A 25,663-nucleotide genomic window follows, 5' to 3' on the forward strand; every position below is an offset into this window, starting at 1 on the left:
ATTGCTTTAAATCAGAGGTGTTAAAGTAAAGGCCTGGGGTCCAAATCTGGCCCGTCACCTCATTTTATTCGGCCCACAAAACCGAATCAAACTTGTGAAATTCCATGATGGTTCCGACACAACTCCATTTTGTGTAGTTCGTACCATTTCTGACCCTACCCCATAAACCTAATTCCCTCTATTATCAATTGTCCAAACTTATGAAAAATGTGAAAATAAATTTCAACTGACGTTTAGAGTTATTTAACCGTGTTTTCCGCACTCTGATGGGCAACTAAAAGGATTCATTTTTTTTTCAAAAGCCAACAATGCACTTGATGATCTGCCGCGCCTTATATATGTCTCAATATTCTGATTTCTTTGACATATTAAATGTTCTGTAAGACGCTTCGTCACAGCTGCAGCGGTTGTGAAAGCGCAACATGAATAAAGCGGGATTGTACTGAATCGTATTGCCTTTAGCGCGGCTCCATTTAGTGGATGCATAATGCAACTGTATCCTCTATTGTGGCTTTTATTCTATGTGCCTTATCATGCAGTGTGCACTATATAGGAAAACTGTTTTAAAATGGGTCATTCATTGAATGTCTGCCTTATACTCTGAAGTGCCTTATTGTGCAAAAAATATAGGCATTTTTGAAGGCAGATTGAAATGTTTTCAGCATACAGTACAGTAACAATAAACGAATAATGGCTTTGTTGTTGCAATGGGTTTAAAGGTGACCGTAGTAGTGCGCAGTAAACATTTTTATACTGACAAAGACAATATTGAAAAAAGTATTAATTATATGTCAAAGCTAAAAGCTGCTAATTGGCATCCCGAGCCACTGACGTCATCCACTTAAACCGAGGACTCAAAATTTAAAGCTTTTCTCGAACAAAGACCATTTTTAACATGCTATATTAGAACAATGAGTGCAAATCGCACGTCCAATAGTTCTTCATCCAGAAGCTTTAGTTTCAGACTGAAGCAAAGAGGCAGGCGTGCACTTTTAATTAAACGTATGGTGCAATAAACCGCCTGTGTACAGAGGTGACTGAAACAATTAAAACTCGCAGCAATTAAAAAAGTAGCGCGCCCAACATTCATCTCTTCAGTCCGCCGATTCCACAGTTTCCCTCTTCCTCGATGACCGGATGGTCATACATCACCGATGACTGTTTAATTATAAGAATGCCATTTCACCCGTGCGGGACGTGCTTGGCTGAGAATAGTCTCTCGGCCCGACATTCGGAGTACTACGCACAGAAGTAAAACACGACCGCAGGCGGATGGCCAGCTGGAGTAAATGAGCTTGGATGATTTCAAAACGGGTACCATCGTTGATGTTGCTTTTGTTCAGGGCTGGGTAACGGAAAGCTCGTTTGCCCGAGAATAAAGGTTACACTGGTGCACTTTTGGGATGGAGGCTGGTCTTTGGTTTCTCTGATCAAAGTGCAGATCTAACTTCGTTCCGGAGGTGTATGGACTGCTTGTGGATATGATTAATCCCATGAATTGCATTACTCGTTCTTTGACGCTTTCTGTCCATGCGTGAAATGACTCAAATTTTAGAAATCATTTCATCCATTTACAAAGAAATGAAATGAGGTATCGAATGCAAACTTGTCAATTATGCAACATCGCTGCGGTGTGTGTGCTCTGCATATCCTTCAAATTAGGACACCAGTTCAGTTAAAAAGAAATACATCATGAACAAATTGACAACTGCTGATTGCTTGGAAATGTGAGCAGGCGTGCTGGGTTAAAGAGGAAAAAAATATTCCCAGAGACATGCTTCTGAATCTTGTAGAAAGTCTTCCGAGGAGTGGAAAATTGCAAAGCTTCTAAAGGGGAATAGGCATCACATTTTCTTCCATTTCTACAACCCGGAAAGAACATCAACCCAACCACAGGAGTGACGTTATGCCAAGGGCCTTGCAAAATGTATGAGCAAACTGGATTCATATTTTGTCATTGTTATTATTCTTAAGTTCAAGAAATCTCTACTCCTAAGACTTTCTTCTATTCCATTCATGTAGGCATGTTCTTCCTTGTGGCATCAAAATATACTTTGCAAAATTGCTTTCCTTGAAATTAGTTTGGCAGCTATTTGAGGAAAATAAATACATAAAATAATAATAATAATAATAATAATAATAATAATAATAATAATAATGGCGGCCCGGTAATTGAGTGGGTCGCACGCCGGCTTCACAGTGCAGAGGTCGCTGGTTCGTGTACCGCTCAGGCCTTCCTGTGTGGAGTTCGCATGTTCTCCCCGGCCCGCGTGGGTTTTCTCCGGGTCTTCCGGTTTCCTCCCACATTCCAAAAACAGAGCGCCGATGCGGATGTGGAACTGTCGCGGCTTGGAGTTGAAGCAGATTTATGTGGGACAGTAAATGTGAGACAATCTATTTTTGTCAATGGATGCTACAGCTGCATGTTTGCTTTCAACATTTAGCTTGTAGTCGACGTGCACGTTCCACCATGATGTCCCTGATCCACTGGTGAAGAGATACTTTGATCCTCTACTCTTTCATCGAGAACTGCTTCATGTAACAAAGAGGGTACAGAAAGTGATGAATGACTCTGTGTCTTTGTGTTGACATATTATTTTAGTTTTTTTTTGTTCTTTTGACTTCAAGAGTGGCTGCCTTTCCAGCAGCTCATGTATTTTGTTTTTCTACTTTCATTCCTTTTATCACTTTGCTGCTGTGAAATGTAAATTTCTCCACTGCGAGACTAATAAAGGAAAATCCAATCCAATGGCAGGTAGATTAAACACTCCAAATTGACCCTAGGTGTGAGTGTGAGAGTTACTGTTGTTTGTCTATGTGTGCCCTGTGATTGGCTGGCAACCAATTGAGGGTGTCCCCCACCTTGTGCCCGAAGATGGCTGTGATAGGCTCCAGCACCCCCGCCACCCTAAAGAGGAATAAGCGGTACGGATAATGGATGGATGGATGGATGGATGGATGGATGGATGGATGGATGGATGGATGGATGGATGGATGGATGATAATAATGAAGAGACAAACTGGCAAAGCTAATTCATGACATATATGCGTGTCTGCCATTGCTAATGGGAGGAGAATCCATTTATGATTCATTCTTTTCATTTTAATCATTTTTAAAGGGCCATTATTTTGTTATTTGTATATCTCTCAAGCAGAAGAAATAAAATGTGGCTAATATGACATTTTTTTTGTTTGCCTCCAATAATACAAACCAATACAATACATATTGATTTATACATGGCTTTAACAACAGCTGAATGTGTAACAACACGCTTAACTTGGACAGCTATCATATACATAAAATAAAGCAGTCACAAAGAAAGTTGAAAGTACCAGTAAGTCAAACCAAAATCAAGTCTGAATCATGCTGAGTCAATTGCCAAGTGTACAAGTAGCAGTACCATATTTTAAAGATGGGCAGCGAGGGGGCTTGCCGAATGTTCAGTGGCAGGTCATTCCAGCGAGTGGGACCAATAATATGCACTTGTGAAGTCACCGGGGCTGACTTCGATTTAAAATTAAATTTGTTGTGTTTATGTGTCAAAGAAAATGTCTCTAGTAATGTTGTGTAACATTTTGTGCTCAGGTCGGGTGTTTAATTTCTGTCCAGTAACGCTGGTGTGGGTCATCAGCACAAATATAATATGGCTGGTTTGTGACAGTAACTGAACCCAACATAATTATTGGCCCAAAGAAATTCTGTGAAACTCGCTACGCCAACGCTCTGATGGAACAAGACAAAGGTGACAAAAACATAACTGGTAATGACTATCAGGAAAGACGCAAGATGTTAGCTTGTACGCCGCCACAGTCAGAATGGAGGAATATTTGCATTAAACCCTCCATTCAAAAACGACAAAAATCAATACCTCCTCGAGCCACTCTGCAAAAGTTAATCAACAGGTTTGTATCCATGCAATTTTAAACCTGGCTCTGATAAACAGAAACAGATTAATGTATTTTTTAATGAATGACTATTCTAAGAATATCATGAAATATTCACAAGAATCCAATTCAGACATGGGTTGACAATGTTCATAATTTTTGAAAGCAGTTGTTTTATCTTCAAATAAATTGCAGAGCAGTAGAAACCCTCACATATCCTTGGTCGAAGAGAATAGGGCATCCATTTTATTTCAAGTGCCTCTTCTAGTATATAAAATGGTAAAACTGAAAAAAGAAAAAAATAAGCCCAAAGCTTGGTGTGATGTGTTGATCCTTAAAGGGATGAGCGGGAAATAAATTGAGGGACGTTTGAATATACGACGCTTTAAGGTTATGAAGGGAAGTAGCTTGCCTAGAGACGTAACAATACGCTGTCACGTGGCACAAGAACTTAGTTAGACAAAAAGTTACATGTTCATATGTTTGTTACTAATGACTTTTTTTCTTCTTTCCATGAGATTGTTTCATATTGAGTGTTTTTATACTAAATTATAATTCTAACTCCCAATACATTAGTGGGGCCTGGGCAAAGCAGCTTCACTTTTGTCCTGCATTTCATACAGAAGCTAAATCAATATGCTACATAGTTAGGACACAACACATCACCCCCTCTGCCAAAACAAATGATTTGGTTTTATATAATTGATACGTTGTAGCAGTGGCAGACAGTCAAGGCCTGCAAATCGTTCTCTGCTGGCTCACTGATGTTAATTATATTTTATCCATGAATTCGTATTAAATGATTCCAAATTGTCTTTCATCTTGCCTTCATTACTTTCCCTTGTTGTGTTGCTTCCAGACGTGTGTTTTCGTATTTAAGCATTTAACCAATCACATTTCAGCCATCGTTTGTTACCAGGGTCAGAAATCTACCTGGACGCCTTCACAATCAGTTCTGCGGGCCCTGTCGCATCAAATCGTTGCTCTAACCAATCAGATTTTGAGTTAGCAACCCAAAAGAGGGTCCAACGCCTTTTTGAAGGCGCTGCTCAACGTCAGTTTTTGCAAAGTATGATTGGCTCGACAGCAGCCAATCATAGTTTGCGAAAACTACTCTGATCACAAGCCAATAGTGACAAGAGCATACTGGCAAGAGCTAGAACACTGTATCGGTAGCGAGCTGCATAAGCAAATATTTTGTGTTGATCTTTATGTTCTGTCATGATATCCTGAAGCCGAAAAGCTTACAATATCGGGGTTATAGAGGTGCCAGGAATTAGGACACAGAGGAAATAAAAATGAGTTATTGAAACTTCCGGTCCTCTATAAGAAATGTTTCAGGAGGAAGCCTGTTCCATTGTGATATAACCCCAGTGCTGGAACAGAACAGGGGGTGAAAGCCATTGAATAATCACACAAAGGCAGTCGGAATGCTAAAGTGTGGCTGTTTGGCCTAGCAGCCTCAAGGTGTCCTCAGGGCTATTCGAGTGAACATCATTATGTCTGCTACTGTCACTTCAGGGCCAGGCTGCAACGTGAGGACTCTATTCTTCTTGACACAGTCAACTGCCAGTCAAGCAATCTTTCTTCCAAACTCTTTCCCTTCACTCTCACCTTCCTACTGTTTCTGCACTCACATTTGGTCCCGGCTCCACTTGTCACACTTACATGGGGCTGAGTGACAACACAGCGTGACATCAGGTAGCAGGTTGTGACAATTTGATTTATGCTTGAGCTGTGACCGAAAAAGGGGGGTGGCACCATAGTCGATGGCAATTAATGTTTTAATGGTTGAGTAAAATCTAGACACCACAGTCATGTTTCAAAATGAAATTATTTGATAATATGTATTTCTTGTACACATTTTCTATGATATTCCTGGCCACACGAAGCTTAATTTTTTAGTTATCTTGATCTTACTATGAGCAGTAGTGGGGGACACATCATTAGCATGGTTCTTATTAGAATTATCCGAATTTTAATGAAATGTGGCAAGTGCTCTTAAAAAATATACTTGCCTTTAATGTTGTTAAGGGGAAAGGCACTTGGCTCATTAAGAATTGGGGTCCCAGTTGTTACGGCAACGAAAGCTGTTCTCCCTTTGCCGCAAATCCTCGGTATGAGCTTGCGGAAGGAATGGTGGTTAATTTGAATGAGACAGAACCACCCCCTCAAAAACGATGGAAGAAAAAATAAAGGAGGTATTTGCACGAAATATTTTTTTTTGGAACTCTGAGGGGCGGGGAGTACGCATATCTTCCGAATTAAAAAAAATAGACATACAGTAAAGTCTCATTATATCGATATTCTCGGGAGTCGGAAAAAAATATTGATATAACCGTATTATCGATATATCCGATCCTGCGGCATGTAAATTTTCTCCTTGCGTTCATAGGAATAGTATCGTAATAAGCAGTACTATCGATATAACCGATATCGATATAACAAGACTTTACTGTACGTTTACAAGATAAAAGTGCACCACAGTGAATAATGGTGAAGGGAGGAAATCCACCATTCGAGAATCCACTTTTTGCACCAAAAATGACAGAACCCCAAAAATTCGGAGCGACATTTCAAGTACAACGTTTCCAAACCTTTGATGACTCAAATATTAAGGTAAGAAATGCTGACATGTTAAATCATTGGAAAACCAGATATTAAAGATATAGATTACATTTCTCTGAATTCAACTGTGTGTGTGACTTCATGGTAATTCCTTTAATGAGGAAAGAAAAAAAAACAGACACAATAAAGACTTTGACTCATGCTACTTACCATAACTGAGATGTGCAGCAGATGAATCTGTTCGTGTGTGATGTGCCCCGGCTCCCGCGCTGAGGCCTGCGTGGTCTGGGCCGCCGTCTCCGACTCCGTCATGGACACGTGGAAGTAAAGTGTCCCGTTCTCCAGCCATTGTTGCTTCCAGTGCACCTGGGATATGTCCGCCGCTTTTCCCGACATCTCTACAAAGCAGAAAAAATAACAAAAACAAAAAGGGAAGTGATGAGAAATTGACAAATAAAGGTGCCCGAGACATCATATCGTCAGCAGAAGAAGCTTTGAATAAGCTGATTTGAACTGTCAGAACGCTGGATCGCATGCAAAATCTACATGGTGGAATAGATGATAGATGTTGCGGACTGTATTAGTCGGAGATTTGTCCATGTTTTCGGTAAATCACAAAGTGGTGTACACACACACACACACACACACACACACACACACACACACACACACACACACACACACACACACACACACACACACACACACACACACACACACATATATATATATATATATATATATAAAAAATCCTCGTCTCACCCACCATGGGTGGTGTCTGTCCCCATTTCAGCTCGGGTCCTCTACCAGAGGCCAGGAAGCTTGAGGGTTCTGCGCAGTATCCGTACTGTTCCCAGCACTGCGCTTTTCTGGACCGAGATATCCGATGTTGTTCCCGGGATCTGTTGCAACCACTCGTCGAGTTTGGGGGTCACTGCCCCAAGTGCTCCGACCACCACAGGCACGACTGTCACCTTTACCTTCCAGGCTCTCTCCAGCTCCTCTCTGAGCCCTTGGTATTTCTCGATTTTCTCATGTTCCTTCTTTCTGATATTCCCATCACTCGGGACCGCTACATCCACGACAACGGCTTTCCTTTCCCCTTTATCTATGACCACGATATCTGGTTGGTTGTTGGTTGGTATATATATATACAGTACAGTTATATCGATATTCAAGGGAGTCCGAAAAAATACCGATATAACCGGGACTATCGATATATCCGACCCTGTTTGCATGTAATTTTCTCCGTGCGTGCATAGAAATAGTATCGATATAACCGGGACTATCGATATATCCGATATCGATATAACGAGACTTTACTGTATATATATATATATATATATATATATATATATATATATATATATATATATATATATATATATATATATATACACACACACACACATGCTCTGATCTTTAAAAATAATTTTAAAAGTAAAGAATAAAGAGTGCCATGGGGGATTATAAAATCATCTTTTCAAATTTGAGTTATGCTGACAAAATGAGTTTGGCTCAGGAATATCTCCAGTGCCCACACTGAGGATTTAGCAGCACTAAGAAGGCTTTATCAAGGATTGTGTCCGAGCTTTTTACATCTCTTCCCTGTTCGCTTTGTTTCAAAGGACAAGGGAAGCAATTGCTCCATGTGTTTTTTTTGTCTCAGCTGTTTGAAATATAAGGATGAACATTATTTTTGTTTTCATCAAAGGAGGTATTTTTTTATATGTTAGCATAGTTATTGTTGCGATGAATGCATTTGATCCAGTATTACAACTGATGTAGCATATTAAATGCTATTAAGCTTGTTGTATTGTCTTTTTTCATCACGTTGCATTTTTCAACCCATCGATGTTCCGGTTGAATATGAAATGGCATGTATCTCATTCACTGCCAAGACGTGCAAAAATGTGTCAATTTCAGTGCCATGGTTTTATTGCATTTTAACTGAAATTCCAGGACCCACAGAATATTGAGTTTTAGGACTACATAAATATTCAATGCAGCGTAAGAAACCTCAGACTATCTTCTTTCATTGGGAAAAACAGTTAATTCTAAATTAAATGGGTCTGTAGTCATATGAGCTTTAAATGGGGGTGGCTGTCCAAAATACAATGCAATATATACATGTTGGTTTATATAGCGCTTCAACAACAGCAGAAGCTGTAACAAAGTGCTAACATGGAAAAGCGGGAAATGCTGCATCCTCTCGGAAGGGAGAAGAACATTGTCTGAGGTCTGGCCAGCGTTTTATAGCCACCTCCGCAAGAAAAACCCAAACCCGACTAAATTCGGGAATCGCAGTGAATGAGTTAAACAGTTCTTGACCACATGCTGTTTGCCTTTTGACATTATGACATCATTGCCACAAATGTTCAATTTTAGCGATAGGTTGCGATTGGAATGAAATCAAATATCATAATGACCAATTGATTAACTAAAATGCATATCCCCACATTGAATAAATGGCAACAATTGAGAACTCCTCTGGCAACTTCAAAAACAAGGTCAGTTTTGATGATGCCTCGTGAAGCGGAGTTGTTTGAGTCATTCATTTCGCATTGACCTCCATAGGTGTCCTTCTGCCGGTCTCAGTGGAATGTGGAGGGTTTCAAATTTAGACCATTTACCACACTATTCTCTTGGATCAAATCAGAGATCAACCAGGGATTGACAGAGGACGTGTTGGGAAACAATGTCAGGACTGTGGTGGCGCCACCTCGAGTGTTCTGACGGACGGTCAGCATGGACTCCCTACAAGACGAGCGGCTGTGCTTTGCATGCATGCCTGCACACTAATCTGCCCGCCCACCACACCACAATGTTGGTTCCCTGTAGGCTGACGATCCTCCTCGTACGAGGTGATCATAGCATCGCCACACTCTCGGACTGTTGAAGGCCGACAGCTCCATGACAGTTTGTCAGCTCGGCAACCAGCCTGTGTCATCCACGCTTACCGGGATGAAGGCTGGCACCCTGAGGGCACTATGTGGCATGTCATTACATACGTGGCAAACAGTCTTTTTGCAGGTTGAGTCTGCCTATAGTGCTGACTCCTGACCCAAAGAAGGCAAGTGATGCTTTAATAATTCATGTGAGGGAGAGAAGGAGGGAAAGAAACCGATTCATCGAGAAAGCGGGGATTCTTAACACTAGAGGTCAGAATCGGAAGCGGGAAATATAAAGCATGAGGAGTAAATATTGAAGAATTTCATTCTGGGGTGGCATTGCCAATTCTCGGAACATCTGTCATCTGTGACAGTGTCATGTTGTCTATGTTCACCATCCGAGATGACAATGTATTCATCACCGTGAGATTTATCACAACCCATCTGTGGTCTGCCAACCTGGATATTATGACGTAAAAAAAAAATGGGAAATGATTATGATGATTGGTACAGCATCCCATATGACCAGCCGGTAGGAGTGACTTAGAAGAGTGTAAATATATCACAAATGTTTTCAAAATTAAGCAACCAATTAAGTTCGTAAGCCAAGGTCCCACTGTACTTGCATTTTATTGAAGTTCTCGAAAAATATGTTGTTGTTTTTTTAACTCCACTGTCTGATTTGTAAAAGCTGCAATAAAAGATACAATTCTTAGATTTTTTTTTCATATTTGGGGAATAGTTTTCTTCAGAAGTTAAGACAGGTTGCAGTATGCAGTTTCTTGAGCAGTATGATGTTGACATCTGAAAAAAAGATGTATCCAACCACGCACACAGAGGCATATGTGTAATAGTAGACATTTTCAAGAACCCCGTAAAATGAGAAGAAAGCTCACTAAAGATTGTGGATTCTTTGATTTGGGCAAACCAGAGGACCCTGCGGCCTTATCATCGAAGCTCACACCCGATCCCAATTGCGGCACTAACTGCGGTCAATCAAAGCAGCAGCTATTTAGCACCATGAAAGCAATCATCTTTTTCCATGAGACACTGAATCACCGCTTCACAAAATTCAGACAAGGTGCGGCATGAAGCAGTGGGTGGCTTCAAAAAGTCCTCTAATCCGCACCGTTTACCTGCCACATTTCCCCAAAATTATTTAAATGCAAGGAAAAATGTATCACATTTTAGGTGATCTTGAAAAGTTCTGATATATCAGAAGCTTTAAAAGAACAGTTTCCTTCGGTACTGACTGGGGTACAATATTTTTTTTAAACCTGGCAAAAGGTAATATATTAATCCAAAACTTTCGATAACAACTGACACAAATTTAAAAAGCTAAATGAATGTTCGGAAAACCATGCTAAAAAATACAAACCCCAACCAAACACAAGATCAAGTCACGGATATACTGTAAATACGGAGCATTGGGACTAAACGCCCTTGGGGAGTTTTGTGGGTGTCAACCAAACAAACAAATAGACTCTTGCCTTTGGTCTTGCTGTGCCACAGCAAGACCTTGAATGCCTCTCGTAAGCGTGGAAAATGCGCCGTCTTGAAGCTGTTTACGTGCATTAGCGCCCATTGTTCAAGGTCATTTCCCATCATTTTAAATTCCACTCACATACATGTGCGATAGCCGCCTCGCCGCATTTTGTGATGCCTAATTAATTCAAAACATAATGCCGGTTTACTACAGGTAATGAGCATCATTAACCAACGTTAGGGGGGGAAATGGCGAGGGCTTAATTTATGCACAAATCTATATCTGCATTGCCTCCTGTGTGCTCGTGGATTAGCAAGGCAAAAAAAGAAAAAAAGGCTACTCATCCGAATGTATTTAAAGTGACGGAGTATTAACGGAATAAACAATCCCCTGAACTGCCGCTTTCTAAAACACTACAATCCCATTAACAAAACCTTGTCTGATTACACATCGTTCTTAGTGTCTCGTTATATAATGTAAAGCTTGCTCACGGATGAGGGGAGGCCATTGTCGCTCGGTGTCAAAGTGGTTGGATGCGCTGTAGTAAAACACACATTAGCAAATGCTGATATTTTCTTTATACTCCCGTGAAAAGATTTCTCTTACAAATAAAAATGGCTACAAAGTACCAGAGAGACTGGAAGGCATTACTAATCAACTGAGAGGAGGTGAGTATGTCAGGGGAATGCTGTCACTCATTTACAGTGCTGTCACAACACTGATCAAAGTGTTACCATTGTTAGATGGCTTCTGCCCATGATGCGATTGCAGTCTCGGTTGACAGAAAAAAAAAACACAATGGCGATTGCTTGAGCACTAACCTCAAAAACTCGACGGACATTCCGACTACTGATTTGACAAACTGTGTAAACAAGTTGCTTTACGACTTGTTGATTTGACACGCTGACCTCAGATCCCAAGAATGAGAATGATCAAGGGACATACTGAAGTAATATGATTGTGAACTGAACCCCCCATAAACTAATGTGATCTATTTTGGTGTGGCAAAACATTCCACTAGACAAGACAAATGAAAGCTCGCGAAAAGCACATCACTAACGTGCCCCACTGAAATAGACCTTATGGAATGGATAATTAGTTTCAACGCAGTTTATAAAAGAATAAAAATACATTCAGGAGTTTTAATGATGTAAACACAACTAATAGTTGCTTTTGTCTGGAAATGACCAGATGGTAGTACAGATGCAGCAGAAGATGCTTCATGTACACAAAATCAAGTTTTGAACAATCTGATTCGGACAAATTTAGCGTAATGCTTTTGATTTCATTCTAACCAGGGAATAAATCAGTGGTGTATTATAAAGTGTCACGCTCCAGCTGTGTTCAACACGTTGGCCCTATTTAAATTGATTCTTGACCGACGGGAGAGGTGAGTCCGAAGGCCAGAGGAGGGTGAGAGTGGATCTTGAGTTAACTTAGCTGTCACTCACAAGACTGACACATGGATACAGGAAAATATCTCTCACAATAGAAGCGCGGTCGAAAGAGGTTCTATTGCTTTAGTACAGTAGACTGATTTTTATAAGGGAAAAGCATAATAGTGTGTGTGAGGGGGGTATGTCCTGATAGGAACAGAGCAAAACAGGACACAGAAAAACAATTTTTCATTGTTCATATAATGTTTGGATGAGTGGACGCAATGGCATGTCCAATGACTCCACTCATCCTTCAAAAATTCTTCTCGGGTAAAAAAATAAAGGATGATAGTGCAAGAAGACGGCCAAGGTTATCTGCCCATTTCCAAAAAAGTTCCTCGATATATAACGCAGTGAGGGGAACTGAAGTTGAAGGGAATTCACCCTGCGAGGTCAGGTAAAGAGAACAATTCTTGCCCCCACGAGTGTCTATTCTGCCATTGCCATTCTTGGCGAGATACCGAATTTCACTGTTTGACTCCAAAGTGTTCCAATAGAGAAGTCTTCAGAGTTTTGGAAGCCCATCATAGACACAAAAGACATAACCAAAACACCTGCTCAAAAACAAATCTATTTACTGATTGTTTTTCTCATGGGCACCCTTGTACAAGTCACAAGGGAACTACAGCCCATCTCAACTGAGTTTTGGCAAAGCGGCAGAATACATACAGAGACAGGGACAGGGATAGGGTGACCACATAAATTCCACCCTATACATCATCCAGCCCTACAAATTCTGTAACAGACACAAATTGGTTAATTGGTTGAATATCAACAGTAGCCAAAATGGAACTGTATAGTGCCACTTAGCAGTTTTTTTGACAACGATACTAGTGCAGCGTGTTCTACTGGAAACAAATTCCTTGTGTGTCCTACATACTTGGCAATAAAGATGATTCTGATTCTGATATACAAAGCTATTATATGGCAGAAATAAAAACTGGGAGAAAGAAAAATCATCAATAGATCATTGCTGTTTACATGGCGGGTCGAAGAAAGTAAAAAAAAAACAATGTATCTAATTTGTACAAGGTCTACTCTGATAATTATCCTTCAAGAGATCAAGAAAAGTGTTTTCTTGTTAAGTTGGTACTTCATAAAATGTAACAAAAATATGTTTCCATTGGTCACTGTGCGATTAACATTATGCGCATGGTTGGAATTGGCACAAGATAAGTGAATGTTCTGAGTGAATAAAAAAAATCCATGAATAAAAGGAGCTTGTCATGAAGTGAAAATGTTCAATCGTATGCAAAGGGGGGACAAAAAGGTAGGGAAAAAAAAGTCATCAACCTACATTGAAAGCATACCATTGAATTTTTCTTTTTATATTTTGGCCTTCAAAGATGTATATAATGTTCCACATAATTTTGCAGACTGAAACAGCAATACATTTTAAAGCAATGTATAGAGTGAGGGGGGGAAATATATTTTCTGTGTTTTGACACTGAGATGAAATCAGGTCTTCATTGTAAAAATGAACAAAAAAACAAAAAAAGAACTGTGCAAAATATATATTTAATCCCCGGCTTTGGTTGTTTCCGTTTATCTTACAAATAGGATTCCGACGACCATTGAGTAACAGGACAGTCCGTCCAGCATGTCTACAACCGTAGATCATGACTTGTTATAAAATGTAATGATACGGTTTTATGTAGGAGAGAGGAAAATGAATAGCCCCGTTCATATTTCCCATCTAGGCAGGCCTTTTTCCAGCTTGCTGTACACAACCCAGTTGTTTTTTTCCGAACAAAAAATAGATATAATGGCCAATGCATTGATAACAATTGGAATGACCAGAAAAGTCTTGAAAACCTTATAAACTCCCTTCACCTGGAGGATTATTATTATTTTTTTTTTTTAATCAACTAACAATCCTAAAACCCTAATCCATCTTCCTTAATGGTCCTCTTTGGTTATTCACCCCGTTGGCGCTAAACAAGGTTAGGGAAAGCAAGTCAATTTGACATGATGGTATACAGTATTTACCCAAAGGGCTTATCTTTAGCATACACAACCAGTTTCACCAGCAACACGAGTGTTGTTGTGTACTATCTGTATCTGAGACTTCAGCCGTCGATGGTGACGACTTTGAAAATGAAAAGTAAAAGCAGATTAGTGAGAAAGCTCTGGAGGACTTGGGGGAATTTGTTGCGTGTCAATAAAGTGGCAGAGACTGCACGTGCAAGTGAATTTAAACACATGTAGAACAAAAACCATTACTGGTTGCCACTGGTTGAGACCATACTGTGGTTACTGCGGTACCACTATGGTGATTCTGTCGAGGTTATTAACCAACAAGCAATTATTTCATTGATGAATTGTCATATATCACCTAGACCACAGGTGTCAAAGTCAAGGCCAGGGGGGCAAATCTGGCCCACGACCTCATTTTATTCGGCCCGCAAAAACAAAATAAAGTTTGTATACTCCCATGATGCTTAAAGTCCGAACAAACATTTCAAATTGTCCCATGTAAACAATGACAGTAATTATTTTTGACTTCAAATTTGAAAACTAATTATTCATTATCAGTCAAATTTTCGAACCGAATGCGGCCCGTGAGTCAAAAAGTTTGCCCACCCCTGGGCTAGCCAGTCAAACAATTAGCTACACGTAGGTGCTGGCGTAGAAGCTTGAATCAAACATCACAGAAAGCTGGACTGAAATGGAATCCGGAAATGGCCAGTTTCAGAAGGTCCCACCCCCTTGTTCGTGACGTCACGCCAAGACGTCTTGCCTTGCTCGAGAATCAAAACAATGGCTTCAGATTCTGAGAAGATGCTTTCTCTTTAGTCATCCAGTTATGAATATGATTCAAATAGTTCTGAAGAGGAAAGCATAAATGTTTGCAATTCATTCAAGGAGTGAGACAAAAGTGATTAAAAAGATTGAACAACACATCAGAGGCCCCCAAAGACAAAGGGTAGCATTACTTTCTGGGTATGGTGTCTTCATTTACCAACTGTGGAGACGTGCAGTCAGCCTTATTGGTTTACAGTCTATGAACTATGTTTCAGCAGCCAACGACAAGTAATGAATTTAAATGGATGTTGTACCACAGCAACTCCAAAAATGTATATTTCTCTCATGGTCTTTTTTCGAGTAGCCAAAAAGTAATTCCTCAAAATCATACGGTCACTTGATGACCTCGTTTTATTTTTGGCCTGGACCTGACTTTTGCCCAATTTATGGCAACTCATTTGCATGCTGAATCAGTCATTATTCATTGAGCTTTGCAGGCACCCAATATATTCCTCAAAGCATTTATTTTTTTGGGCCAATGAGCTTCATTTTGCCGTCCTCTAATTGTTCATCTCCGGTACTTGTCTATTGATTTTGTGCAGGAATTTGACAGCAACTTCAAAGGTCTAGTCATTCAATATGGTTTCCCTAAACAGCTTTCAGATAAAAAGCTTCCCATTTCATACATTGAAAAGAAAACTGCAGAGCACTACATTAAATATACACTTCCATTTATTTGATGAAACACAAAAGAAGACATTGACATGTGATTTATGCTTTGAATGACAAAACAGAGTTCCGCAGAAATGTCTACTCTGTGCGAACCTAGCATAGGAAGAGATCATTGGAAAGTGACATATGGAATATTGTTGTTTTTTAATTGGTGATGTACAAATAGTTGTATCTCCGGCGTGTTTGCCCATTCATCAAGTATAAAATTGTGTGTGTGTGTGTGTGTGTCTGTGTGTGCGTGTGTTGTCTCATTTGCATAATACCACCCAAACATGGCCTTTCATTCCCCATGCCCAAATCGGCAGCTTGCACCAGACGAAAGGCCGCCAATTTAAATGAGCTGCAGGACAACACTGTCTGCAAGACGATCAAGTCCAAGTCAGAAAGTAAGCAAGAGCTGCCTTGAGATTCGCGATGCATAGATAACCATGAGCGATTACTGAGAAGTTGAGCAAATTTGCAACTGTGTGTACTGTGTGTGCCCACATACTCATACTCATTGACAAGTCACATGCCGACTTTAGGGGTGAAAATTCAGCCGACAAGACTCGAAATTAGATGCTAGGTTCAACAAATAGCCAGCCGCTGCTCCTTCCCCCGTCAAGAAAAGCATACTTGGTGGTTGCGCAGCAGTAGAGGGGGTCAGTAGTTAATTAGCATCAGCAAGGAGCAGGCCGTTCAAAATAGCTCCAGGGGGCTAAACTTGCAAAGTGCAATTTACTGTTATTCTTAATCTAGAAACCATTAGATACAGAAGTATTAAACATTTCTAGCGACAGATAATTGACTGAGGGCTACTTTCTCCATTGCTCTGAAATTGATTTATTCTATTACTGTACTCGGATTGTCAAGCTGTCAGGAATTTGCACCTGACCGTACCAGGAATGGAAATGTTTAAGTGAAAAGGAAAAAAAAAATCCCATTTTGTATTTCATCTTCTAATGAAGAAAACAAAGGGGTAAGATCAACACTGTACAAAGGACATGAGTTTCTAAAAAATAGCCATACGGTAAAGGCAATATTTCTCAAAGGACTCAGCTTCAAGTTTGTCTCCATCAAGAGGTCTGACATACGGTCATGATTTGCTAGATAGTGGTGGTAGACCTCAAAAAAGCAGGCAGGAAGGAGGAGCAGGGTGTATTTGACAAATTGTATTAAATAAAGATTGCAGGACAAAAATCTCAAACAAAGAAAGGCATCAGAACAAAAAGGACCAAAGTACCAAACAAAACCATGACTAAAACATGACTGAATAGAAAGCAAACCAAACAAGATGAACCACATCGGACAGGGTCAAACAATGTCCTTTTAACTTCCACAAAATGACCAATACCTGTGCAGCTGCAGACGGGGCCCTACAGTGCCACTCGTTGGTCTCAAACTGAAACGTGATACATGTGAGTCATTTTGTATTCTATAACTTTCAGTGATGTTTTTTTCCTTCTCTCCCTCCCTCAGATTTATATCTCAACTGTATTCACTTTACTGGTGCATTGATTTGTATTGACAGTAGGCAGACGAGTAAATTTTGTATTGGTGGGTCGAATAAACAAACAAAAACAATGGGAGGATATAAAACTGGAGTTCACTACTATGTGTCCACGTTACTAAATAACCATTTTAAAGGACAACCGAAATCACTTTTTTGTTTCCTAACTGACATCAGAAAAACATTTTATAGCATCTAAAGTACCCAAAACACGCAGTATGATATTTTTAGTGAAATGCAAAACACAAATAAAAATGACTTAAAGTGTCCAAAATCTGCAAAAAAATTAATCAGGAAGTGGCCAGTTTCAGAAGGTCCTTGCCTTGCTGGAGAATCAAAACAATGGCTTCAGATTCGGAGAATATGCTTTCTTGTTACTCATCCAATTATGAATATGATTCAAATAGTTCTGAAGCATACATGTTTGCAATCGATTACATAATTTATTCCGTGCCATTTTGACGCAATAGGGGGGAAATGCAGCACTAAAAAAAGCGGCAGAAAATGGTGACAAAGCTCCGTGTAAGGAATTAATCAGCCTGTTTCCACAGGCTGATTAATTCCTTACACAGAGCTTTTTCACCCTCTTCTGCCTCTTTTTGGTGCAACACGAAGTTTTCAGAGCAAACAAGTACAGCAAAATGCATTGACGTGATGGAAGGACTGCTAAAATGTGTCCTTTTTTCGGTCAGGGGCGTTCCATCAGTGACGTAGGGTGAGGACTCGTCACCAACTAAAAAACAAGACTTCCGGAATATTCAGCGCGAGTCTTAAAACGTAAAATATAGCTATATGTGGTGGAATCTTTGTAAAATACGCTCAGTAGAAGTCATTTGAAGCCATTTTACAAATTATGGACACAACTTGTCCAGAGATGTCGGTTGTCCTTTAAATGGCAATGCTGGATACCTTAACTATTCAACAACAACATGTCATGTTTTGGCTCTGCTTACTGGCCATTCAATTTGGTGATGCAATTGTGCAACTGGCAGGAATTTCAGAGAGGCCATGATTCAAAAAAATACAATTGGATGCCCACATGTACACCTTTATGGTATATTTCCAAAGTACTCTTCATGATAGTCAGTGGCAAACCAGAAAAGCCTTTGGGGACAACATTCAGCCCTGCCAAACACAAGTGCACATTTTTAAGCATTTACTTGTGAAGTCGATAAAGTTAACCCTTGATGGCATACCTAATTCGCGACTCAAGAAATAGTATGGACACAATTTGTTTTGCTTTAGAAAAAGGCTGCTTAAACTCATTAAAAAGTCAAGCGTGAGTTTAACATGCAAAATGATCCTACGGGTGTTTTTTTTTTACATCTCGGTAAGTGAAGGTACCATCTATCATCCTTAGCGGGTAAACGGACTGCGGCAAAATGTATTAAGCTCCCCCTGGCTGGGAAAATGGCTGCTTTGCCAAAAGACAACAAAAAAACAAAATAAAAAAGGAGAATAGGAAGAGTATAATAAACCTTTCTTGTCTCAACCTCACAATTCAAAAGTGTTCAGCACTCCACATTGCTAAAATACGCCACCGCCCTCGAGCCATGGGGGTGTGGGGCAAGGGGGTTAACATTGCAAAGACAGGCGCCGGAGTATTGCAGTCTGTTGAGTTGCAGTTTCCGATAGGGTACAAACACAAGCAAACAATACTTTTCTTTTGGTTTGTTTTGCATTGTTAATTTCCCGAGAATTGGATCATAAGACGCATTTAGCTTGTAGTCAACATGCACATTCCACCATGATGTCCCTGATCCACTGGTGAAGAGATGCTTTGATCCTCTCCTCTTTCGTCTGGAACTGCTTCGTGTAACAAAGAGGGTACAGAAAGTGCTTAAGAATGAATGACTCACTGTGTGTTTGTGTTATGTTATTTGTTATGTAGTTTTTTTGTTCTTTTGACTTTAAGAAGGCGTCGCGAGAGTGGCTGCCTTTCCAGCAGCTTCTGTATTTTGTTTTTCTACTTTCATTCCTTTCATAACTTTACTGCTGTGAAATGTAAATTTATCCACTGCGAGACTAATAAAGGCAAATCCAATCCAATGATGACACGTTTTTGTTATTGTCCACTTATACCAAAGTTGAAGTTTTTGCCATCATTCCCATCCCGCTACATTTGACTTGAAAACATCATGAAAAAAAGAGAAAAAAACAAACAAACCTGCGCTGAAGCAAGGCAGTGGCAGCACCATTTGGAAATGTAGTGGGATTAATCAAAGGCAAATGGTGGCAAGTTTGTCCGAAGTCTCGTTGAAAGTGAGTTTGAATGTGATGCATGAAGTCCACATTGGTTTGCGGTCCATATTGCTGGTAAATTGACAGTCAGAGACTGTCTCGTGCCCATCGTGAAAGAGGGTGCAAGACACTGTTCACTGCATGATTGTACATGATGGGCAATTAATACAAAAGATACAGTTTCCAATTTTCACATCAAATATGTGAGATGCGACCAACTTCTTGTCATACTTCGTTATAAAACATTAGCATCCAAAGCTGCAAAATGATAGCATACAGCAGTCTGCTACCGCAGTGATCGCAATTACAGCCTGATTGGATACCACAAGTCATATGTTCTTGCACCTTTTTTTAAAAAAATGGAGGAATTCACAGAACACCTTTTGAAGCATGATTGCAAATTTCTCCATTGCGGGACGATTAAAGGCTTTCTGATTCTGATTAGCGCTAGAAAACAGAGGATTCCTTCTGATAAATAAATAAATAAATAAATAAATAAATAAATAAATAAAAGCTCAGTCAAGGGGAACTGCAATTGTTATTGTATTAAATTGGGGCCGTGTATCCAGCCACCAGGGCATCAACTCTGAATTCTATTTCATTCAAGAAGATTGCAGTGACAGCAGACAAAAACATAAAAGAGAAATTAACAGCCAACCCCCTGAACCCCCACCACGGATTTTGTTCATTGTAATCAATGTAGACCTTCAATACAAAGTCATCGCTTCCCCCCATTTGTAACACTTTTGACATGCCATCAAGGCTGGAAAATCATTATCCGAGAGAGACGTGCTGCTTGCCAGCCCCATCGATTGTTTATTCGTCAATCCGCTCATTCCCGAGTGAAAGAACACTGACTACATGAATTAACCCCCCCCAAAAAAGGAGTTTTTTTTCCTAGATGTTGATTTTTATAAATTACTCATGCAACCACACAAACTGTTGTAAAATGTCATTGTCGTGAAGCTTTTGATAAGTACAAGTGCCTTCAAGTAGGGTGACTGCACCTCACTGACAGCTCATTGTATGAGCCAAGGCCGAAACCCAGGAAAGAAGTCCATAATTGAACGCATAACACAAAATCTGACTAAATGACGGATGCACCCTCACGCCTCACATGGCTGCAGCCCGTCGAATAAACAGAGGAGTGTATGTCAATTCGTATGTGACAATGACTCGGAACAACAAGTGGATTGATTCATATTAGTTTGTGGGCAATTACCACCGTAATGGTGAGGCATTGCAAATGCGCAATTGAGTGCTGGAAGTGCCACAAATCAATTGGCCTTTGTGGTCAATACGCATTTCCAGTGATAATTTTTGGCAGTAATTTAATTGTAATTTCATTATTAATTCTAATAATTTTTGCAGAATGTCTGATTTCAATGTCTGACACATACTGTATGTCAATGTGTGGATTAAAATAAACAAATTGGATGGATGGATGGATGGATGGATGGATGGATGGATGGATGGATGGATGGATGGATGGATGGATGGATGGGTTTGGCGGGTTGAGCTGGGTTGGGTGGGGTTGGTTAGGGTGGGTGAATAAATAAATGTATCTGGTGCCCACTCTCAATCACATTCCGACGACAATGTTGACCTCAAATGACAGACCACTCACCCTCTGGAAGAGGAAATAAGACAATTTCAAAATTAATCAACATTTTTGTACTAAATTTCAAACCATATATTAGCCGGGCATGGCATTCACAGAACACACCACATTATTCTGTTCAGGAAGGCAGCAACTATCAACTTAACATCATAATTAGAAATAATTTCATAGGTTGCTGGTTTTTGCTTTCCTGAATGGGATAGAGTAGCAAAAAGTAATGCATGGTTAGCAACAAACAATCACCTGTGTGTTCATTAATTTTCTGAAACGGCTCCTCATCGATCGCATCAAAACCTAATACAGGCACGTGACAGCAAAATAATGTTTAATGGTTATGTGACGTGCTTACAGTTTGTCTGGTAAAATTCATTTTAATAGCCCGGTTCTTCACTAGTCACCAGTTTATCATTGGAAAACCGTCGGAGTCAACGATGCAAATAGCATTTGGGTATTTTAGTCATTCAACTTACAAGAGCTGCAAAACCTGTTTTTTTTTAAAGCATACACCTGCAAAGTCAAAAAGCAAGATTGAATCTTGATTCAATTTCTCACAACTTTCGAAAGAAGCCCGGGTTAAATGGGAGGGTTATCTGTCAAAAAGAACGTCTGAAGAGGGGTAATTTGACCAAGAGTCACCGTGAAATTAAGACTCAAAGCGTGTTCTGACTATGTGAACACATCAATATACCTTGATGATATTTTACCTTCGGTTAAACATGGAAGCGGAGAGAAAACTCACTTAAAGTGAAAGCATCCCAATCCAGACTGGATTTTGTCTAGAGGCGCAAGAAGAAAAACAACAACCAAAATCAATCGACTTAAAATGTATTTGTTTTGATCCCCGCATGTGAGATTTTGACTTTCTTAAGTTGTGCAATGACTTAACATCCAGGGGATCAATAGGTTGGAAAACGAAGAAGCCTTTTCAAATCCAATGCATTAGTTAGTAAAAGCCAGTGCCAAACTTGGAAAGCATGCAAAACACTTGTGGCATTGATATATATGCACCTGAGACAACCCAACACATAACTGAAGGGTGTAATATACTGGCAAGGAAAGCCTACATGGAGCGCCATAACCAGGTGGATGACATAGTCTAACGAAACATCTGTGCGGAGTATGGACTGGAAAACCCAAGGTCAAAATGGGGAAAAAAACCTCCAAATGTGGTCGAGAATGACTGGGCAAGGATCCTGTGGGACTTCCAGATAGAGACAGACAAAATGGTAATGGTAAACCAACCAGATATTGTGATCATAGATAAAGGGCAGAGGAAAGCTGTTGTAGTGGATGTAGCAGAAGAAACGCAAGAAACTTGAAATACCAAGGGCTCAGAGAGGCGCTGGAGAGACCCTAAAACGTAAATGTGACAGTCATGCCTGTGGTGGTCAGAACACTCGGGGCAGTGACCTCCAAACCCCAATCCCAGGAAGAACATTGGATATCTTGGTACAGAAAAGTGCTGTGATGGGAAAACCAGGGACACTGCGCAGAACCCTCGAGCTTCCTGGCCTCTAGTAGAGGATTCCAAGCTAAAATGGGGAATGGACACCACCCAAGGGGTATACTGTAGATCAATTAGCTTAAAAGAGAAGATGGCTGGCCCACGAGCCTATATCATCCATTAAGGGACTCTAATAATGACATACAAATGAGATTTATCTGATTGATGAGTCGCAGCCTGCCAACAATCATTTGGCTACTTCATCAAAAGCAGCAAAGGGGCCGATTCCATTAGATAGAAGTGAGAGTGCAATGTAATGGTTCCATTCTTGTTGTCCGAGAAATTATGCCTGCACGTTCGGCTTTCGCTGCGTCAAATATTGCACACAAAAAAACAACATTCACTCCAAAAAAAAGTGTCACGAACCTTACGGTTAACCAAATACTAACATAACATCAATGTGGAAAAACAAATGTGCAGGATGTTAATCGGTGTTTTCATCACTTTGCTGCTGTGAAATGTAAATTTCTCCACTGTGAGACTAATAAAGGCATATCCAATCCAATCCAATCCAATCCAATAAGGGCAGTTCAAGTTTCAAAGTAATTCTTTGAACTGGTTATCTCCCAAGACGCCACTCTGCATGACCTTTTCTTTTACTCATTCTTTATATGTGCTCCCAAAATAAACAACCCCCTCTCGAAATGCATCTTGGATCTTTTGGAAGCTAGTGATGGCCATCATATTTTTGGTACTATAAAGAATCGAGATTGACCAGGCATGAGATGTACAATGGAACCTTGAGAAATTGCGAAAAGGCCATTTGACAAGATTTTACTACAATATTAAAATGACACAAAACGATGATTGACTGAAGTGTGTTTTTTTTTAATTGTTCAATCCAAACACTGGCAAAAACTCACTCGCAAAAATGTGTTACAAGTGGGGTTACCACGGAGAACCATAACTGTGAGGAGAGCACAATTGCATCCTCGGCGTGTTAAATGGGGCGACTGTTCGGTACATGTGCCAGCCTTCAGGGTTGGGTGAAACGGTTTTCTGTGACATTTGCATTCTGAAGATTTTTGAATAGGAGGAGAAACTAAACAATATCAATGTTCTTTAAGGTCGGGGTGACTGCTTTTTGATCCACATTTTTGAGAGTTTATGTACAAATGATGCAAGTCACTGCAAGGGTTTCATCCCTTCCACATGTCGGAATGAATGTTTCATTTTGAAAACAAAATGCGGGTGTTTAGTTGATGAAGATTTGACGATTTGTGATGGAGGAGTCATGAGCCGCACAATGCATGACTAGGCAATGCACCTAAGCGAGCTCTGTAGAAACTTGCAGGGGCAAAAGTAAAAATGGCACTAAGCTTTTGAAATCTCATTTGTTAAGTCAGCTGAGATGAAGTGCTTTTTGAGAAGAGCGCCGATATTTACCAGACGAACGCTGATTGCTTGAAAGCTCCGCTCTGAATGAACCCATTAATATTGTTTGTTGAGCTGTCTCATTTTCGAGTTAATTGTGCATTTGTCCTGATCACGGTCAAGTTTCGGAACGGTGATCTTGCTATTGCGCTAATAGATGAAAAGGCACACATTGCGAAAGCACACCACTTTATTATGATCTGTTAAGTTTCCGAAAATCATCAAGTCAACCGTAACAGGCGGTGAAATGCAGTGGGGGAGGAGACAGTGAAGGGGAAAACATCTGCTCGACTTTCCATTGAATAATGAATTTTTAATCGACATTGGTTAATGAAAAAAAGTTTCAACCTCATTACCAAAAACTGCAACTTTTGCAGATCCACGTGTAATTGTAAGTCAAAGAGAATACATTATTCAAATTGAAACTGCAAAGTCAAACCGCATGTGAGTCATGTGTCCGAAACACGTTACTCAAGTCAATGCCAAATAGGTTGGGTGAAGAACCCCATTGCCTGTGACTCATCTAGGCCGTTACATGTCCTTGAATTAGTCCCAACAAGATTGCCCTGGTGGTTGTGGTGGTGTGAATATGAGTGTGAATACGAGTTTTTCTCTCCTGTGCCAGTGCAAGGTGTAGCCCAATGTCAAAGTTGAATGCGCCCAAGGGAAGTCGGCCGCAGTCGGCTATAAAGTTAAATTAAAAAAAAAAAAATCACAAATGTCTGTTTGACCTTCCTTCTGTTGTGGCAAAATCGCAGATGCTCATTTTTAGTTAAGCCCCAAATCCATTGACTGTATTCACTCCAGATTTTTAATAAACGTGTTTTGACTTGATTTGTGTCATGTTTCAGCTAACTGTGAATCCTGGTTTAATCAGGGCAAAAGAAAAATAGCACAAAATGGGTGGCTCGGTCTTTTAAACGGATCTGCTGGAAGCTTCTCCTCTCCTATGGGCTGCAGGCCCATCAGCGTGGCAGTAGCATCACAACAAAGAAGATGGAGGACAGGAGTGCCGAGTGATTTTTGTTTTGTTTTTGTTTCCCCTTTTTCAACTGAAATTACTCTCGTGCTTTGCAGGGTTACATTTTATGGTGTTGTGATGCAACACAGTCAAGATCCAATGGGGTTTTGGGTTTGTGTCATTTGAATTTGGACTCATAGCAGTTCTTCGAGTTGTTTCTAGCTGATCTAGCAATTTTGATTAATCAAAATAGGAGCTCATCAAAGGTATTTTTCAGGATGGAAAAATGCTAACTGATTGGCTGGCAAATAGTCCAGGGTTGAGGAGAAGGGGTGCAACCTTGAATGGTCTCCGACAAACATGCATTCACGCTAACACATACACCATTGATACATTCTAGTGTTCAAATAACTGAACATATAAGGAATGTAGGTGGAAGCAGGACAATACATGCGTCGCTTGTTTTACCGAAAGGTGAGATTCGAAAGCAGCACTGTTAGTCTATGGCAGGGTTCGGGAACCTCTTTTGACTAAGAGAGCCATAAAAGTAAAATATTTAGAAATGTTTATCAGTGAGAGCCACACGCACACGCACATACAAACGCTCGCGTGCGCGCACGCACGCACGCACACACACACACACACACACACACACACACACACACACACACACACACACACACACGCACGCACGCACGCACGCACGCACGCACGCACGCACGCACGCACA

At 40.3% G+C, this 25,663-nt stretch overlaps 1 protein-coding gene across 5 annotated transcripts in view; it reads right to left on the minus strand.

The window, feature by feature from the left end:
* The window catches only part of astn2 (astrotactin 2), a 287,375-nt gene that overhangs the window by 141,288 nt on the left and 120,424 nt on the right, over window positions 1-25,663 (minus strand). For all 5 annotated transcript variants that reach the window (XM_089020242.1, XM_089020241.1, XM_089020239.1 and 2 more), the window contains one exon: window positions 6,664-6,851. In XM_089020242.1, coding sequence (XP_088876368.1) covers window positions 6,664-6,849 — 186 coding nt within the window. In that variant the 5' untranslated portion in view covers window positions 6,850-6,851. The remainder of the gene's footprint in view (window positions 1-6,663; window positions 6,852-25,663) is intronic.

Source organism: Hippocampus bargibanti, linkage group LG18 (assembly GCF_051943395.1).
Source record: "Hippocampus bargibanti isolate YZ-2025 linkage group LG18, ASM5194339v1, whole genome shotgun sequence".
NCBI classification, from domain to species: domain Eukaryota; kingdom Metazoa; phylum Chordata; class Actinopteri; order Syngnathiformes; family Syngnathidae; genus Hippocampus; species Hippocampus bargibanti.